Below are 20729 nucleotides of genomic sequence, written 5' to 3' on the forward strand. Positions count from 1 at the left end.
AGACCACTGAGGAGCAACAAATAAATCCCTACCTCTCCTGGCAATGGAAAATTATGAATTTCCTGACAGAACGCATGGCAACAGCTGACTCTGCCAGGGTCAGGATTCGATCGCCGCTCCAAGGACTTTGCAGTAATCACTACACAGTAGAGTGCTTTACTTACTGGACTGACATCATCCAGGGTGATGGATTTCTTCTTCTCCACTACCTTTCCAAAGCGACCAAACATTAGCTGTGGAAGGAAACGTGCCAGTGAGAGAGGAAGAACATGGATCATTTAACCTGCCCCCCTTCACTTTCTAGCACCCTGTCCTGCATTTTCATATTCTTCCTTCCCTCTCTCCTTGGCTGCCTGTCTCTCCCCTCCAGGGGGAGTTTGTGCTCTGGAAGTGACTGTGGCAAAGACAGTCAAACTACTGTACAAAACCAGACAATCTTCAAAAACTCCAACCTCTGTAAGGGGCACCAGAGTCACCTATCCAGGTTATGAATTTTCTGTTCCAGGATGGTGTTTAGTGAGTGATGGATGACCAAGGGTGAAAGTGAGTAGTTAATGGAGCAGAGATGTGCCTAGTTTATAAATTCCTCATAGCAGGCTCTCACAGACGCGTAACGATGTCTTCACATTTGATACATACGGCATGTTCTGATGTGTAGAGATGCATTTATAGGGCAGGATTAACAAAAAAGAGTGCCTTCATCCACGTAATATTGATGGCATGCTCAGATAACAATGCTGAGCACAATAACAAGCATCAAACAAGCCTTGCCTTGCAGTGCGCATAACCAGAGAGGGATTCTGATGTTATGCGGGTCAGGAGTTTTGCCTTGTTATTGCTATAGTAATTCCCAGCATATATTTTAGAGATGCATTACTTTGCAATAAGGCAGCTGTGCAGTCAATGTTTTCCTTTGGTTTAATACTTTCACAGAGCAAATAGGCTGAAACAGCACTTGAACCTTCACTGCCTTAAATTTAAGGTGCACATCCCCTTTGTTTCCAACTCTGAGGTAGATTCTTGCTAACTCACAGGAAAGCTGATTTCTTCCTCCAGAACCTTGTCCCCAACCACCTGAAAAAAGGAAGTATAACAGCAGTGTCTGAGACACACAGTCTAAATTAGCATCCTGTGCAAATATCTAATCACCAATAATGGAGGAAGGCATTTATCTGGTCATAGCATACGTGTTTGTGTATAAACAGAGACCATCTGAGCTGTGTGTGTGTGTGTGTGTATGTGTGCGTATGTGTGTGTGCGTGTGTGTGCGTGTGTGTGCGAGTGTGTGTGCGTCCATGCGTGAGTGTGTATGTGTGTGTGTGAGTGTGTTTGTGTATGTGTATGCATGTATGCATGCGTGCGAGTGTGTGTGTGCGTGTGTGTTGTGTGTGTGTGTGTGTGTGTGTCTGACACGCTGTGGTAAAGACAGATGCTCCTTCAGAGAACGTAACCTGAGCAGGCTCTACCTGGCAGAATAGCTGGTGATTGTCCTCTGATACTAGGAGCAGACAACAACACTGTGATTGAGTCTCCTGCTGCAGCTGTGGAAAAAAAGCATTTGTCAGTCAGTCTGCCTGCCCACTGCAACTGCACAAACAGGCAATCACTCTGTCTTCACCAGCAGTCCCCTCTGCCCAAAGCCACACTGCTGTGCCAGGCACCTGCCTCCATTCTAGTGAGAATGGTCAGGAACACTTATCTGAGCTGCATATATGAAAGCACCAGCCATTACCACCGTTTGCCAGTCAAATATAAACTAAGTACTCAGAGAAAGGATGTTATGTAGGGCTATTGCAATTCTTTATCAACAATGCCTAGAAGAAACAAGAATGCTTTGTGGACCAAAAGCTTTCATTTCTAATCCCAAACCATCGGGAGCTTAAATACTAAACCTGCACGTTTCACAAAAAAGAAAAACACTATTCAAATGTGTTTTTTTTCAATGGTGACTTCAATTGGATTGCACTCTAAGCCAGTTTTAGAGAGACAATGCAATGCAAGGTGAATGGAAGTGTAAAAGATTAAATATCTGTTTTATCTGAATTTATTTTCCTGCACTTGTCGAAGGAATTGCTTTTGCTACTTTCCAGTTGAAGGGAATAAAACCGCCATCAAAATTAGCATACACTTTCAGCATTAACTCAACTTTAACACAGTATATAGGAATTCAATTGGGATCATACATGCTCTGTCAGACTAAAATGCACTCTATAATAGTTGAATAACACTAAAAGTTTACTGCGTAAGCAGAGAATAAAAATGGCAGCTGCAATGAAAAGCAACTTAATCTTGTGTTCAACCAACACCTGTGGGCAGAACGGCTCCTATAAGCTGTCTTATAGAGTCTACCACCATCTGGAACTTTGAAGGAGCAGGCTCTAGACCTCTATCTGCAGTCTTCCCAGAGGGAATCAATAAACTCAGTATCAGTAATTGTTCATTACTGGAAATGAGAAACTGACAGAAAATGCTGGTTACAGGTATTGCAAATACAGTATATACATGGCGAGTAGGATAGATTGTGCAGAACTCTACCAAGGCCAAATATAGAATAAACATTGTTACTATCTGGGGTACAATGTGGTCTGTGACTCAGTCTGACTCTCCTGCCATTGTGAATGGTATTTAATTCCTTACTGAAATATACAAAAGAAAACTACTGGGAATATCTAAAGTTTGAATAAATATCAATAATTATCTTGTCTCAAGTGTGCATTCTAACTGATTTCTGTATAACAAGCCAACTATTAAACTAAAATGTACGTAGGTTAAAACAATATTGACTGATTAAACCTTTTCATGAAAATAATTATACTATTAAGACTATGTTAAAAAGAAAGGGTGTAAAGAATTATTCTGAGACTCACATCAGTAACATATGAGGTACCTGCAATGCTATGCAATGGAAAGGTCATCCTTAATACATTATGCAGTGTTGTGAGTTTGACAACAGGGGTCACTGTGTGGGCATTTGTGTATGTGCATACAGGTGTGTGTGTGTGTGTGTGTGTGTGCGTGTGTGTGTGTATCTGTGCGTGTTTGTGTGTGTCGGAGCCTGTGTGTAGGTGTGTTTTCGGAAGGTTTAGGGAGTACAGGGGGATCAGAGGGCAAAAGAGAGTGAGCCCTAGTCAAGCCTTGGAGAAGGACGCTGTCTAAACACTGATAAGGCTATTATGCTAATACTGCAGGCATAGCTGATGCCCCTTGGAATACAAATCAGGTGCGGTGACTGCTTTCTATCTGGTGCAAAAGGACTCTTTCATTTCCTTTAGGGAAAGAGGAGGTGGGCACGGTGTTGACATCAGCCTGCAATCTGTCTAATTATCATACCAATTTCAATACTAAGATAATGTGCTCTATTACCATCTTAATAACAATCTACTAACAAAACACATCTGCATATTAGTGTGGCTGCCTGTATGGCGTGTACCCAGTGGGCTGCTTGTTTCATTCACTGGCATTACACCGCTGCTTTACTCTCGAGCATCGTACTGCTCTAATTGTTTCAGTAATGACCTCGCATCATAATGGCAATGCATGTATTAGGTAACCAGTCACTCTGAATAAGAATGCCTTCCAAATCAACTCATAAAAACAGGTCCAGAAACAATTCCTACTACCTCTGACAACCCCACAATAGAGCAGCCAGGTCAAAGACACGCGTAACCTAATTCACAACCGTGGAAACTGCGCGAACCTGAAAAGCAGCCACCACCAGCCCCCAGCCAGTATTCTTGTGCTGCGCTTAATTATCACTTCCAGCTCCCAAGCAGCCTGGACTCTTCCTCATAGCCACTAAGCTATGGCAAACAGAGAAAGCGGAGACCACTGCATCTCACCTCCACAGTAGGACCGTCACGCTAGACCTGCATCGGTTAATTGCCATGGTCACTAACACACTCCTTCACAATATCATCAGTCAGAGGGAATTCTGCACTGACTTAATAGAGAGCATTCTCTTCATTATTCTGATGAAGGTGATATTTGTGTGTCTCTCGCAGCCCTGACCCATCTTTGCAGAGTTTACTGCACTTGATGAATGGAGATGTGGCACACTGAGCCTCTGTAAAGGCAAGGTGAGCTTGAGACACAGCAGTGGCTTGTCCAGGAGGACCTTGGAGGGCCAGATAGGCGTAATCAGCCATTTTATATGGAAGGTATGTTTACCTTTCATCTCAGGGTATAAAGTGCTTTATAATTCATGCATGCACCTAAATCATCCATCTAACTACCAAAGTGAAGCATGGCAGCCATTTTCTGGAAATATAAATAGCTAGATTGAGAAAGGCTAGCTCTAATTCCACCAGTAGCACAGTTTAATGTCTCATTGCAAAGACAGGCCTCCTTCTGCTTGGCCCAGATGGACTAGTGTCCCCTGCTGGCTCAACAAGGCCACAACGTTTTCCGCAGAATACACAACCATCCCCAGGCCCACTCAGCTTTAGTCGTTTGGAACAGCATGGCCTAAAGGCGGTGTGGTTGTTGGCTGCTAAATGATGACTACCAAGGCAGTTCCATATTAACACTAATTACATGTATCCACCTGAGTGCCGGCATCTTGCCCCAGCCTCTGGCTCCCTTCAGAAGCAATGACACCCGAAACGAGCAGAAGCACAGCATCGTCATACACACATGGCAAAGCACAGTGCCTGCCATCAGCCGTCTGACTCTCTGAAAGAGCCATCCATGTCTTCTCCCACCAGCAGGGAAGTGTCTGAGGAACACTGGCCAGATTGGGCCCACACAGTGAGTGTGCACACGCAGACAGCGTCAATACGCTAGCAAACGGAACCACTGGTGAATGATTTTTTTTTTCTACCTTTCCCTCCTCCACAACAGAAAACAGGAAGGATGTGGAGTGACAGTTTCAAATTATGCAGAGCAAAGGAACTGACGTGGCACAGCCGAGCTTCGGCAGGGAGGACGGCTTCCCCGGAGACTGCAGAGGAAATGTGTGACTGCAGCCGCGTGACTGCACACGTCTCGTGAGGGTTCCTCAGAAGCTCCTCCTGTGCCATTACATTCGGCGGTTCAACAAGCAGGACAGGAATTACTTATAAAGTGACCATTACGTTCTGACCTATAAAACACTTATTTAAAAGCATAAACTAAGGTGATTCCAATTTAGCAGGAACAAGCTGCAGTGAAGGAAAAAGAATGGTGTTAGACGACGTAATTGATATGACTTGCTTTCAATCGAGGGATGTTGGTCATGCCCCCCCCCCCCCCCCCAAAAAAAAAATAATAATAATAATGTCATGTCACAGATAGGTATGTCTACTTGGCACTATGGCAAAACACCCACCAGCACATCTTGGCCACATCCCTGTTGAGACTCAAACTAAGGCTTGTTTAAGGTAGATATTCATTTGAATGAGAAGACATGCATGTGTGATTATTCTGTTCACAAATGCCCAAGCTCTCATACAGGAACCTTATATAATTTTTTGAATCAGGACTAAAAAACAACCTGAATTGAGCTCAGAATTGAGTGGCCCTAGTTTCTCCTGGATTTATTGGGCAGATGGGTGAAGGGTATGATTCAGAGGGAGGGCAGGAGCTCAATCTAGTTGTGCTCATTAGCAGGTGCTGGAGGTCACTCTGTGGCACCACCAGCCTGTCTTTCTGAGAGGAGGGTGACTTTGTGACGGGCAAGGGGACTGAACGTGGATGACAGGTGTCGGACTTTGGGCTCTGGGATTTCCAGCCTCTCTCAATCTGGTTTATAAAGGGGGTGGCTGGGGGGTTAATGGGGTGAGTGCTGTAGGGTGAATTATGTTGCACGGTAAGGGTGTTCCTGAGAGGGTAAGAGAAATTAGAAGAGAAGGGAGAGAGGGAAGGATAAAAGAGAGACGGAGGGTTGGGAAGATACAGGCGGTCAGGGGTATGTTTTTTCCATTCTACATGAAGCTATATTTACTCTTAATTACAAGCAAAATACAATTTTTTTAAAAATAAGTATGCTTTTACATGCACGACTGAGATTATGAATGGCATCGTGCAATCCCAGACCCCCCTCCATCCTCCGTCTGACACAATCAAACAGTAACGACAGCACATCTTTCTCACTGCTTCAGTTCAACGCTCCTGTGAGAGGTCGCCTCTGTTTGTGTAATCAGCATGTGAATGGTGCTCATTCAAGGTTTCACCATGCCCTTTCAGTGGCTGTAAATGAAAACCTAAATTAAAGTTTTCAGAAAATGCAACACTTTCAACACGATATTGCACTCCTCTATTCACTCTCATTCAAGCACGCAATGAGGTCTTGCATTATTGGTTGGAGGAGCTGCGTTGGGTTCTAAACATGTTGAACATGGTTCAGCACTAGATATAAGCCCTTGATACATATGTTTATTAATAATATTATACTTCTTTGACAATACCTGAATGGTAGCACTGCACTGTAGCTAAAATCCAGTGATTTACTTGACATTACAAGCACAAAACCTTCATCTGAAAGGGTAATCTGACAAAAAATGAAAGCATCTACCTTTATTTTATTTATTTATTCATTGAATGACTGAATATATTTAAAACTGACCTATTAAACACAACCTTCACATTGTGTAGGTTGTATAACAATGAATGTTATGTCCATTTGTTCCATCCCATTTCATAAAAAAAAAAAAAAAAACAGTCACAGTTACTGATGCCTGATGTGAATTTTGCTTCAAAAAAGGTAGGCTACAGTGTAGGCTACTGCCCATATCTGGGGAGGACAGCTGTCATTAGCTTGAAGCATTTCTGCAGAACAATGACTCAACATGGGTCTCATTTCTACAGAGAAGGGTTATGTCTGGACAAGGAATTATTGACTCCTTACAAAAAGCCTGCTGTGTCCTCTTAAATTCACTATCTACTGGCTAGGCCCACATCTAAACATTACACAGAACAGCTGACGTTCTCCTGTAAGTGAAAGTGGATTAAAGTTATACAGACAGCTTTAGCTCAGTTCTGCAAACCACTATCATCTGAAAATACTGTTATTTTGATTCTGGCTTTGTTGCTTTGAGTATTGAAAGAGATACATATGAAGCTTGTCATAAACTTGTCATGGGGGCCTTTAAGCCCCGGCCCTTAAGACTTATCTGTCATTCGTAATTTGTTCTGAAGCAGCCTGAAATCCACCACCCTTGTGCATTCAATCCCCTCCCAATGACCGACATGCTTGGTCGAGTGTTTAAATGATGTTGAAACACAAAAAACCCTCTACATGTCCTCTCAAGTGCTGCCTAATGGTGCTTGAAAACATTAACTGAAACACACTTATTACAAGGGCCAGGCCACATCTTATTCCTCCATCACCGTCCCTTAAAAGATCGCTTACAGGTACTTTACTCCAGCCCTGCAAACACACCAGAATAAACTGCCTTAGGCTGAGAACGATTATGTGAATATCATGCATATGGTGTGAAGAAAGCGCTTATTGATTAACTCCAGAGATAAAAACCTTTGTTTGCTGATCCTGACTGGCCTACATCTCTGGACTGGGTCCCCTGATCCCAGGACTACTGTCAGATCGGCCTGTGATGAGGGCGCCAGGGTACGATCACTTACATAATTGATGACTTTCAGCTGGAGCGAGGCAGCATCCAAGTCGAAAAGCTCACCTGAGGATAAGAAAATACATAAATATATGCAGAGCTTGCGCGTGGCAAGAGTAGATAATCTGACCTGAGTTCCTGTATTCAAGCTGACAGAATGCAGAGAAAGGGAGGGATGAAGAGAGAGAGAAAGAGAGAGAGAGCAGAAGGGGGAGATATGCTATTTCCTGCACTCTAGGGAAGTTATCGGAGTATGATGGCCAGAATACAGAAAGGAGGAACGGTCTCCTGGCAAAGGATCGAGGAATGGCCAAGCTGTGTGGTCAAGGTTGTATGATCTTCACTGTCAAGGCTCTTCTAATGAGCATCCGAGATAAATAAATAATGAGCCCAAGGCCCTGTGCTGTCCTGAGGTTTATGAGCACACGCTGTGATTTTCAGGGGCTCATGAGCATGCATTTTTCAGGGGTTCATAAATGTGTTTGTGTTCAATGGACCTGCGCGGAGCTCCTACCGCAAAGCTGAAGGATCTTGTGGTCCATCTCGCTGTAGGTCCCATCAGGAGGCGTGGCCTCGGGCTTGGCGAGGGAACTCTGGGACGCGACAGGAGACAGGCAGACCTGCCCCCACGGCGCAGACTGCTGGAGCGCCTGAACTCTCTTACACGCCACAATGACCTGCAAGAGAAAAGCACAGGCCCATCAACGGACACCACCTCTTTTTCTGAATGAGTCTTCATCTTTTATCCAAGTCTGGAATATCTAATAGTGTTTTCGTCCACCCCGCTGGGCTGCTAAACCTGCTCGCCACAGGCTCGGTCATATTTTATGCCGTGGGGTGCATCCACAAACTGCAACACACGGTGCCTAACTGCTAGCTAACTAGCTACTAGCCACGCACTTCAAGACTGACCCGAGATCAGAGCACAAATTGTGAGCAGTGGTGTAATTACAATGGACTTGAAATACGAGATTGTGGCTTAATAAAAATACTCACTGCTCCATGAGCCAAACACCTACTCAAAGAAAAGAAGGCATGAATAGGTGGTGCTCAAGATGGAATCGTATCAATATGAGAGCAAGTAAACATGCTAAATGACGTTATAATTTCTGTCAAATGAATAAAATGCCATTGCACAGCATGCTTTATTTATAAGGCCAAACTCTGGAGGGGGGCTGGTTCCACACGTGTGCCAGTCAGTGGCCAAGAAAAATTAAGACACCACTCTCTCTGTTGACAGCAGTGGGGGGGGTTCGGTCCCTTCAATTTACATGCACCCCATATCCTGTTTTTCTTCCTGGAGCTTAACACTGAGCAGCTGGTGGATATAATGTTGATACAGGGAGACAGCATCTGTGAAAAGAGCCTTTGGGAACTACATGAAAATCAGAGCGCAGCGCAGAAGGGGAGGGCTTTGTTTCATCACCAATAAAGAAGCTTCACAACATGCAAAACCACATATTTAAACTTGTAACCGCTGAGACTTAAAGCCAGCTGAGATGAGCGGGCCTCTTGACTGGGAACGCATTAGAGCCTCTGTCCAACTTTCATGGATTTTCAGGCTCGACTAGGTGTCATCAATTGGGATGATTTACATGTGCATGAAATTGGTCCTCAGACTGTAATTTAAGTAAACAAACAACCAAACAAGCAAATATATATTTTTACAATTTTTCTTAGATTTATGGAAATAAGGCATTTTTATGCATGAAATCTGGTAATAGGAATTCAAGGTACTATTATCTATGATAACGTTTGAATCCTCCAAATCAATGTGTACACATAACTCAACGAAAAACCACTGAGTTTGTCAAGAAGAAAGTTTTGACATTTCTAGAGGTTTCTCTATTACTCTGTAATGGTTGTAATTGATCTGCCTGACCAGTGTAGAACATGCAGTGACCTCAATGTAAATTTGGACTGAGACATTGGGGGGGGGGCAACTGCCAATGCAAAGAGCACAGGGCCAGTCACTGGCAAAAGTGTTTCATCAATTCTTTGGTAGAGCTGTCAATAGCCACGCTGAGAGCAAGCAGGAGTGTGCGTCACTGGGGCAATAATTCGATTGTGCTCCTTCATACGGAACAGCAGTTAGCCGCGCCGCCACTCTGAGCTGAAACACTGTGATGAGAGAACAACACATATGTCCCATCGGAGAGGTGGGCTTAAATCAAACAGCTAGGGCTGTTTTCCCCTGATCTCTTTATTCCTTCCTCTCACCCCCCTGTGTTCCAGTTCAGTCAAAGCCCCACCTCGCCGCACACCTGCTGCTTCTCATGCCTGTCACGTTCGCTTCTCTCCCTCCCTGCCCTTCACTGCTCTCTCCCTCCCTGCCCTCTTCCCATACAATCCCTCTCACATTCACATTCAATATTCAAATGGATATACCAAAGTGTTTTTAATGATAAAAGGATAGGACATGTAAAGCTAAAAATAAATACGGAAGCGTGTTTGAACATACCTCCCCAAAATCAATCACAAATAACATGAGTGTAAATATCAAATAAACACAGTACAATACAATAAAACAATATCAATGACAATATAGAATTTACAGAAGGTTAAATATGAGTTAGATATAAACTTTGTGAAAGCTAGCTCAGCTCAAAGGTCACCCAGTTTCATGGGAGTGGGCTATGGCTTTTTCCTTCTCCAAATAATATTTCATTTTTTTTCTGCTTCCACTGAATTTGGAGTGATTGCTATTCATTGTTAGAGATAATTTCATATTTGAACATGATCGTGATTTAGTAGTATTAAACCAACAGCATAAAACATTTAAAATAAAGCCATAAAAAGGTAATGACAATTCATACATAATAATAATGATGATAATAATAATAATAATAATAATAATAATATGAACATTTGTAAAGGTGAGATGCTTTTTTCTGTCATTTACTCATTCCAATCTCCTGGCAGCAGCAGGAACAAACCAGCTAGACAGACACACTAATGTACTCCTCAATGCACCCTCTTTCAATTTGTCTGACTTTCATCCCTTCTTTTGTCACAGGAAAACACTATAATTATATTAACTATCTGAATCAAAGGGGAACTCCTGTCTTGTTGCCACTGATCCTGCTAAAACGAGGTCTTTTTGGAAAAAGATGAAAGCTGTAGCTTTCACTCCTTTATTTCCCAGAGCGTAAAGGCCATCTTCTGCGTCACTATCTGGCTGCAGGGCAATAAGACTGCTATCTCCCCATCTGCGGTCTCCCAGCCCCCAGGCTCGTGCCCCACCTCAGCCCTTTCACACGTCCACCATCAAACACATTTCTGCCCTGGTGCAACTCAGTGTAATTGCTGGCGGTCTCCTTACATGTTTCTCCAGGATACTGAGGTGCTGCTCATCTTGTTCATTCAGCTGCTTACAACAGGCCTATGAAAGAGAAAAAATGATGAGCAAACAAGGCCACCGGATTCCGGCTCTCATCCCAGGAACAGAATGTCTCTTTAGCTCATAAAAGGTGTGTAGCCAAGGACAACGCAATACATGAAGTAAAATGGCTCAGGTCAGCAACTCCCACCTTTTGTAGAGTTTTGGTTCAATTTGGCTAAGAGAATTGCTGTCTTGAACACTTTTTCTTCATGTAATGAACAACAATTTCTTACATACAAGCAAACCAATATCATAAAGAGATGATAGAGAAACCCTACAACTGACTCATATAAGCCAATCAAATGATAGATCTGTGAGACATTGAGAACTCAAAGTAGCTCCACCCGTTTTGGGGTTCACAAAGCCTCACTCACTCTCCCATCACTAGTAATGTAACTAGAGAGTGATTATTGATTACTCAGCCATCTTTGCAAGGGTGAGTCACACTGACCCCTGCTAAAGGAAAACCACTGGGCGAGTTCTCCACATAACTTGGAAGGAAGGAGCGTGATGGGAGGATTTTATTCATTGGCACACAGGGGAGACAGAAGGACACAGCCTCGAGGTACAGCATAGCCACAGAAACAGCCCTCTGATGCCCTGATGGTGCTGCCCTCTCGTATCCGCTGACCCTTCTGACCCCGGTAATGGAGTCAGAGCAGGTATGTGGGACGGGCTGACCTCTCTAATGGAGCCCTCTGAGACCTGGGTGAACACTGAGGGTTGCGGCCTTCACTCCCCTTGAAACAGCCTTCTAATGACAGAGGAGTTTAAATACTGAGAGAGAAGACCAGAGACAGAGAGACAGGGGAACATGCAGAGAATTACCAAATACAACTGAGAAGGGACATAAAGAGAGGGAGAGCACAAGAGACAGATGGGAAAAGGGAGAGCACAAGAGACAGGTACAGTAGAACATGCTAGTTAGAGGAATGCATCTCGGAAGAGAAATGAAGAGTGCCTTGAGGCCCTAGAGGTTCTTATCTGTGAGGCTGCATGGTTTTGTTTCAAATTCAAGAGGAACTGTGGTGTGTGGTTGAGGGCACCATCAACTACAGTCATGTTGTCTTTCAATGTAAATTGAAAGTATAACCTATCAAGGGAAATTGACATATCAGTAAAAAAAGGTCAATTTTACTGTAACCGTTCTGCATATAAGAGAGTTTTCAACAAAGCAGTTCCTTTATCCTGAACCTTTTCATTCGATTCAATATAATTTGATCACGATGACAATAAGAAAACTTAAATGAATTGGCATATGAGGATACCAGATGGAGTTTCGAAATGAGACGGAAAAGTTTTACAGTGATTTACAGTTTGCCAAGAGCAAAAACATAATGATGTACATTCCCTGGGTGAGGTGACGGATCACTTGTGTTTTCCCAGGCTTTGATTTATTTATTTATTTATTTTGTGGTGATAGGAGGGAAATTGGGATTTATTCCCCTGCCAGGGGCCAGATGGCAGCCTGCTCCAGCACAGACAGACGGGGCATTTGGGGGGCACTGCAGTGGGCTGCCAGCGCAGGGCACGCGTGCCACCCCGCACGCCGTCCATCATGCCCAGCTCGGAAAGCTGATGAGGACAGACCTCAGAGCACGGAGAACGAGGGCTCGAAACAAGCCTTCCCAGGAGATTTCAGTGGTTTATCCCAACTGCCGGGAAATGCACTCAGTCAAAGACTTCATCTTGAATGTGAGGAATAATGACAAAATTGTTGTTCCTCAATATAATTCAGGTTTGATTGAGATATACATGCTCAAGATGAATAAAATATTCCTTAAGAAGACAAAATAGTAAGTCTTCCGACGACACCTCCCCATCCAGCAGGGGTCACTGCAGAGGCATTCACACAACCAAACAAACCAGATCTTTCTTTACAATGTTCACCATTCCACCGCAGCAGTGAAAACACAGTGACCCATACATCAAAGTTTACTCACCTAGCATCATTCTGCTAAGTCTTTGGAGACTGAGAGGGTGGCAAACCACCTGGCATATGCTCAAGCTTCAGCAAGCCTGCTTAAGTGTTTTAATTCTGATACTGTATGTTTAAACTTGATCTTGTTAACCTACTGTATATCACAAATCCAGCAGGTAAATCGATTTTATTCAGAGTAAAATTGGTTTCACATTTTCGGTTCTGACTAAGACAGGACTGTAAAACAGACCACTGGGCCGAACCCAGAGCATATTTCTGAGAGCTGTGTATGACTCATATTTCTGTTTTTTCCTCCACATGAAGTCTATCTCAAAAAAACCCTGGGTTGCAAAGAAATATCACTCTTCTTAACATGAGCGGTTATTATGACATCTTCCAGAACATTTGCTAGAGGATTCATCTGAACTAAATTAAATGACTGTACTGTGCGTAATATAATCCAGTGGGATTGGAGCCAGTTGCATAATTGTATGAGATCATATTAGTAGCAGATTAATGGGAAATGTGTACACCTAGCCAGAGAACCAGAGTAAAGACTGGCAGGAAATAATTACTCAGCACTGGAAAAAGTAAAGATTGGGGATACATGCAGAATGAGTGAATGGGAGAGAGAGGGGGGCAGACATGTTTCTTAATTCTCAGCAGTGCATGTTATGAGCATGCAGCACAATAGTCTCCCAGAGTTTATGACATGGCATCCTTCTCACAGGAGGAAGGCAAAAACTCTTTTGCCCATCACATACACATTTGACACATTTGAACGAAGGCCACAACAATGGGACACACACTCAAAGGCTGCCTACCAAGATTACAGCGATGACTGTGCCTTGATCCTGGTCTGCCAGAGGAATGATCAGTGCTAGAGAGAGACACACAAAAGAAGAAGAGAAAATAACAAAGAACGACATGAAGCGAGAGTGGTATGTTAAAACCAGTAAGCGTTTAAACTAGGCGTAAAGTTCATGAGCTACAGCACGGTCTAACTGGGGCAACCAGTTACAACAACACGGCGACAGGCCCCAAAAAGAGCCCTGTCAAAGACATGGAGTGTTATACATTTTCTCACAAGCACACACACACAAGCACACAAACAAACAAACACACACACACACACACAAAATAAACTCCCTCTCTGTGAGCTAGGCTCTTAATAGGCTCTGTCAGGTTCTGGTCAGGATTGCCCACAAAGATGCCATGGCTGTCTGTGTAAAAAAGATTCTCCTGAAAGAGGATGTCAAGGGAATGAGAAACGGTAGGGGAGAGTGACTGAGGTAATCTGCCATTTCAGGAGAAAAATTGGGTGGGTGGTGTGGCAGGCCTCAGAGGGAAGAGTGAGTGGGTGACAGGTTAGAGTTTCAGACTGCGGCTTGTTAATCAGTGTTCCGGGCTTGTCTTTACCACTCACACCACCTACCTGTGTCTACTTTCCCTTCTCTCTCACTCTCTTTAACTCTCTCCAACTCTCTCTCTCTCTCTCTCTCTCTCTCTCTAATTCTCTCTCTCTCTCTCTCCCTCCCTCTCTCTGTACTACTCCTCAAATTCCCTTCAACTGCTTCTCTCCCTTTCTATTACATCTCTGGACCACCACCCAATGTTGTCTGCATGTGTGTGTGTATGTGGGGGGGGGGGGGGACACTAAACAGACACTTACCGCGTTTGTCGGGTGGTAGGGGCGCTGCTAGGCTGTTCCTCTGCTTCTCCTGTAGCTCAGACTGGGGCAGACCTGCACACTGCACCCTCTTCTTCTGGGTCACCACATCCCTGCGGAGGGGGCAGATCAGGGTATAACTAACAATAAAATCAATCTTTCAGTTGCTGTAAGTTGCTAAATGCAGGTCATTGTAGATTTGGTTAGTATTGATGTCTCGCTGCAAGTTCTCAGGGATCTGCAGGAGTGCTTAAAACATTTACCGGAATCTAAAGACAATTTCAAATATGCTTTAGTTACAAGTATGTTCACGTGTGAGATCATTTTCAGTCAAATCTTAAAATATCCAAGTGGCTTTCCTAGAACAGTAAGAGCGGGCTGTAAGTCTGCTACATGTGGGGAATATTGGAAAGCCTTTTGTGGTCCTCTTTTGTGACTGCCATCAACTGCACGTGATCAGCGTTCCATGCAGACAAACAGAGACAGGAAGCTCCAAACACCACATTTCAAATGTCACAATGCAATACAGACTGTGTCATGCTTTCTTTGTAATGCATTGTGCTTGTGTAAAATAACCAAAGCGTACAACAGGGATTATGTCTGTAAAACTGTAACAAATAGAAACAGCTGGCAGGAAAATATAATTCAGTGTGTGTGGGACAGAGAGATTATTAGCAGAAAGCTATTGCTTTAATTTCTGCCCTGTCCCATAGACTGTAAGTGACATTATTAATAGGGTGGTTGCTGGTATGTAGGCATCCTATTCTATTTTGTAAGGGGTTCCCTGGTGTTGTTCCCAACTTGGCTTTCAGAACCAGCCACCTAATCATCCTCCAGTTTGTTTGACAAAAAAATCATTATCTCCCCCCTTCATTTCATGCTTTGTGGTGAGCATCTGGAACAAAATGGCTGCCATGAATCACTCAGTTTCCCCCTCTCGTTGTTCTTGTGGTTGTTGTTTGACAAAATTAGCTTTAATGTACTTGCAAGACCCATCTGTTGCATTTTTCAACCCAACAAAATGCACTTGGATAATGTGTGGAATAAGCGGAATGCAGCAACTCGTCTTGATAAAGGCAACTGCCGAGCAAAAACAAGAGCATTGTATCATTATTAAGTAATGGGAGGGAAGAAGACAGGCAGTTTCATCAGTATCAAATACATCAGCCATGTGAAAACATCTGCCAGGGAAGCGGCGTTCCTCACCAGCTGCACTGCCACTCCTGTTTCCTCTGTTTATCTGATGATCTCTAACTGATGGGCTGAGATTCCACACAGTATTACTGAGCCAATGTCAGATGGGAATAATAACACTCGATTGTAAATGCATTTGTCCAGGAGTGACCATTCAAAGCAAGTAAGGGTTTTTATTTTACACAGAAAACAAATAGCTTTTCTTGTCATAGGTGTGCCAGAGGGAAATAACACTGCACTTGAGATAATGATGACAGTTACAAAGAGGGCCTTAACTGAAATGGTGAATCTAGCCTCGCAAACTTTTACCACATTTGCCCTAAGCGTGCTGAAACTCATTCAATATGTCGCAGAATGGTGAGCGTTGTACGTTATTGCGGTTATTTATGGTAGATGTGTGTGAAATGGAATGTAAGGCTAATGTGCAGTCTTATAAATTGCAAGCCAATGTGTAATTTCTCCATGAGTTCAGGAATACTGTAGTATGAAATATGTACTTACGTTTCATTTTGTGTAGACTCTGTGATACCTTCTAAGCACATTATTACCTATCCAAATAAAAAGGCATGGATTTCTAATAGATTGAAAAGTCTGCATAGTAAAAAAGAAAGCTGTTTTTTAGTACAGATAATGTACAGCAAAACTGCTGTCAGAGCAATCACGGCTAAGCTTAGGTAGAAGAACAAGATTGAATCTGACCTTAATAGTAATGATCTAAAGGCTGTCAAGAGTGGGATGAAATGTATGACTCGCTCGCATGATAGAGAAATAACATAATCCCATTGCATGATTTCACTTCTAACAAGCAACTGGCAGATAACCTGAATCAGATTTGACACTTGATTTCAGAGATTATTAACTGTCTGTGATTCTACCAGGGCTGCTGATACCAGTGGCATTAATGAGTACAGTGTGGGGAGGCTTTTCAGACAGACTAAGGAAAACAAGTCCAGGGCCGGATAATTGGCTGTGTGTTTAGGACCTCTGCTGCGCAACTCGCTGGCATTTAACGTTTTATCTTCATCCAATATACTTGCAAATAGTGCCAAAATCATTGCCCATGTTTCCAAAAATAATAACCCAAAAGTTATGAATTATTTCAGACCAGTTGCCCTCACTTAATGAAAAGTTTTGATGTCATAAGAAGTTCTGAGGCAGGTGGAGGGTAAAGTTAATCCCTGATGGTTTGCCTATGGGGCAGGTAGAGGTGTTCTCCTCAGAGTACAACACGATTCAACCATTTTATATACTAATGACTGTAGGTGCAAATACGGGATCTGGTATTTCTTAAATCTCGTTGATGATACAGTCAATGTTGCCATTTAAACAATGAGGAGTCTGACCCTGGACCTGTAGTAAATTATTTTGTGTCTTGGTCTGAAGATTTTCTCCTTGTGGATGTTTCTAATGTTTCTAAAGCAAAGGACATGGTCATTGACTTGATCTGCCTCTCCCCATCTGCCACACATCTGCCATGTCTGTAACTGACGTGCCTTGGAACTGATGTTTGAAGGAGTAAGGACACTCCATTGGCCTAATTCACGTTGTCTCAATCCCCTCGTCTTCATCTCCTTTTCATGCTTCCTTTTTTGCCTCCCCTGTCTGGTGGAGCTAGGAGCAAGGAAAGGGGCAAGGAGAAGAAGAAGCAGGAGAAAATAAGTGATTGCAAAGAGCCTCTGGACTGGTCTGGTCATCGACTCTATCAGGTGATTGAGCTCCTTCCTTCTGGCCACACATTTGGATGCCCTATACAAAAATACAGTGGTGTGAAAAAGTGTTTGCCCCCTTCCTGATTTCTTATTTATTTGCATGTTTGTCACATTTAAATGTTTCAGATCATCAAACAAATTTAAATATTAGTCAAAGACAAAACAAGTAAACACAACATGCAGTTTCTAAATGAAGGTTTTTATTATTAAGGGAGAAAAAAAAATCCAAACCTACATGGCCCTGTGTGAAAAAGTGATTGCCCCCTAAACCTAATAACTGGTTGGGCCACCCTTAGCAGCAACTGCAATCAAGCGTTTGCGATAACTTGCAATGAGTCTCTTACAGCGCTGTGGAGGAATTTTGGCCCACTCATCTTTGCAGAATTGTTGTAATTCAGCCACATTGGAGGGTTTTCGAGCATGAACCGCCTTTTTAAGGTCATGCCACAGCATCTCAATAGGATTCAGGTCAGGAATTTGACTAGGCCACTCCAAAGTCTTCATTTTGTTTTTCTTCAGCCATTCAGAGGTGGACTTGCTGGTGCGTTTTGGATCATTGTCCTGCTGCAAGTTCGTTTCAGCTTGAGGTCACAAACAGATGGCCGGACATTCTCCTTCAGGATTTTTTGGTAGACAGCAGAATTCATGGTTCCAGCAAGTCTTCCAGGTCCTAAAGCAGCAAAACAGCCCCAGACCATCACACTACCACCACCATATTTTACTGTTGGTATGATGTTCTTTTTCTGAAATGCGGTGTTACTTTTACGCCAGATGTAATGGGACACACACCTTCCAAAAAGTTCAACTTTTGTCTCGTCAGACCACAGAGTATTTTCCCAAAAGTCCCATAGTACACATCATCAACATGTTTTCTGGCAAAATTGAGACGAGCCTTAATGTTCTTTTTGCTCAGCAGTGGTTTTCGTCTTGGAACTCTGCCATGCAGGCCATTTTTGCCCAGTCTCTTTCTTATGGTGGAGTCATGAACACTGACCTTAACTGAGGCAAGTGAGGCCTGCAGTTCTTTGGATGTTGTTGTGGGGTCTTTTGTGACCTCTTGGATGAGTCGTCGCTGCGCTCTTGGGGTAATTTTGGTCGGCCGGCCACTCCTGGGAAGGTTCACCACTGTTCCATGTTTTCGCCATTTGTGGATAATGGCTCTCACTGTGGTTCGCTGGAGTCCCAAAGCTTTAGAAATGGCTTTATAACCTTTTCCAGACTGATAGATCTCAATTACTTTCTTTCTCTTGTTCTTGAATTTCTTTAGATCTCGGCATGATGTCTAGCTTTTTGAGGATCATTTGGTCTACTTCACTTTGTCAGGCAGGTCCTATTTAAGTGATTTCTTGATAGAGAACAGGTATGGCAGTATCAGGCCTGGGTATGGCTAGAGAAATTGAACTCAGGTTTGATAAACCACAGTTATGTTTTAACAGGGGGGGCAATCAATTTTTCACACAGGGCCATGTAGGTTTGGATTTTTTTTCTCCCTTATAAAAACCTTCATTTAAAAACTGCATTTTGTGTGTACTTGTGTTGTCTTTGACTAATATTTAAATTTGTTTGATGATCTGAAACATTTAAGTGTGACAAACATGCAAAAAAATAAGAAATCAGGAAGGGGGCAAACACTTTTTCACACCACTGTACAACATGCCAGAGGTTGCTTCATTCCTCAGGCCATAATCAAACTGCATTACTATACATCATGAAGATCTGGTTGTTCTTGACGTTGGCACTTTGCATATAATTGTGATTCAATTGTATTTATTTTTGTGATGTCTTTAATTACATGTTGTTTTATGTGTTCTTATGTTGTATATTATCCTGGCAGTAAACATAATTTCCCTTGGGACAATTAAGTTTAAAGGTAAGTTAAAGTTAAAGAGTAAGAGTTCAGCCGCAGTGCAGGAGAAGCTATATTAAGGGTCAGATACAAACTACATCCTGTGACTGAGGCATCAGTAAATGGTTCAAATTCTGAATCAGAGGAAAACTGATGCGAAACAGAGAAGGAGAGAAAGTTAAATGGTTCATATATTTCAAAACCAATACCCTCACCAATAAAACAGCATGGGGAGTATTTAGAGTCCTCGAGTCATCCAAACCATTTCTGACTGTGCAACACTCTTGGGGGTTTTCTTAGCTGAGATCAGTACGTGAGGTAATAATTCTGAATGACAATTTTTTCACTTTGAACAATACCCCATCCCTCCATCTATGAGGTCTCTAATCTTTCCAACTGGCAATGGGCTGCATTGCCATAACTGCAATCTTTATGGGTTCATATTTAGGAGATATTAAATCTGTAAAAATCTGTTCTGGAACATTCAGCTGCTAACTTTCTGAAGATTTATAATACTCCTTTTGATGATACTTATTTGTTGCTGTATTATCTATCTAGTTTAATATCCTGCAAAATATGAAGTATAAATATCTAAAGGTTCCACAGCATACTCTTCAGGAAGTGTAGTTCTTTTTTTTCTTCAATTTAATTAGAAAGTGTCCATTGTCTGATCTGAACTGAATTATACAGTAAATTGCAAAAAAATCCAAACTCAGCCTATTCCAAAATAAGATGGGGCATAGCTCAATCAATCAATCATAGTACACTCATTAAGATCAAACTACTGAGAGTACACACACATACACACACACACACACACACACACACACACACACACACAAACACACTGCCTATACAACAATAGACATCAAACAACCTATCAGCTCTGATGTCAGGCAGAAATAGTTTTCCTGACAGTCCCATCTGTGACAAAGAAAGGCCTGACCTTCTAGGGCACATGTAGGCTACAATACAGGTGCCAATGCTCCAGATTATCCACCACAGAGATCAAACACATCATCTGTGCCACAAAGGGACTATTCTTACTTACTTACTATTCTTACTTACTTACTATTCTTCTGTGTACATCATACAACCATACACAAACCTCTCCTTACTGTTATAATTGTTCTCATGGATTTACTTGGCAGCTGCACTTAAACAGTTTAAACTGTAAAGGGTAATATGGGATGATATATTAGAATGCTTATCCAGAGAACCGTACATAAGCTTATGTACATAGTTCACATATACTGAAGGCTGTTTCATGTTTCATTACTTTTATTTACACAACTGGACATGTTGCTTAGGCAGTTCAAGTCAGGCTTTAGAATACAGAAGACAAAACTAAGACTATCTAATTAGTAGGATTATTACGCAAATATTGCAAAAGATATTGCATACTGGCACATTGTTGGCCTATTAAATTTTAGAGAAAGAAAGAAGGCACAGCGACGATGAATT

General features: G+C 42.6%; 1 protein-coding gene across 2 annotated transcripts in view; it reads right to left on the minus strand.

The window, feature by feature from the left end:
* The window catches only part of LOC133108205 (cGMP-dependent 3',5'-cyclic phosphodiesterase), a 132010-nt gene that overhangs the window by 20963 nt on the left and 90318 nt on the right, over nucleotides 1-20729 (minus strand). For both annotated transcript variants that reach the window (XM_061217660.1, XM_061217659.1), the window contains 8 exons: nucleotides 14520-14629; nucleotides 13672-13727; nucleotides 10867-10926; nucleotides 8059-8221; nucleotides 7558-7610; nucleotides 1467-1541; nucleotides 1033-1074; nucleotides 165-233 (listed from right to left, as the gene is read on the minus strand). In XM_061217660.1, the coding sequence (XP_061073644.1) occupies nucleotides 165-233; nucleotides 1033-1074; nucleotides 1467-1541; nucleotides 7558-7610; nucleotides 8059-8221; nucleotides 10867-10926; nucleotides 13672-13727; nucleotides 14520-14629 (628 nt within the window). The remainder of the gene's footprint in view (nucleotides 1-164; nucleotides 234-1032; nucleotides 1075-1466; nucleotides 1542-7557; nucleotides 7611-8058; nucleotides 8222-10866; nucleotides 10927-13671; nucleotides 13728-14519; nucleotides 14630-20729) is intronic.

The sequence above is a fragment of the Conger conger genome, chromosome 13, assembly GCF_963514075.1.
Source record: "Conger conger chromosome 13, fConCon1.1, whole genome shotgun sequence".
In the NCBI taxonomy this organism is placed as follows: Eukaryota; Metazoa; Chordata; class Actinopteri; order Anguilliformes; family Congridae; genus Conger; species Conger conger.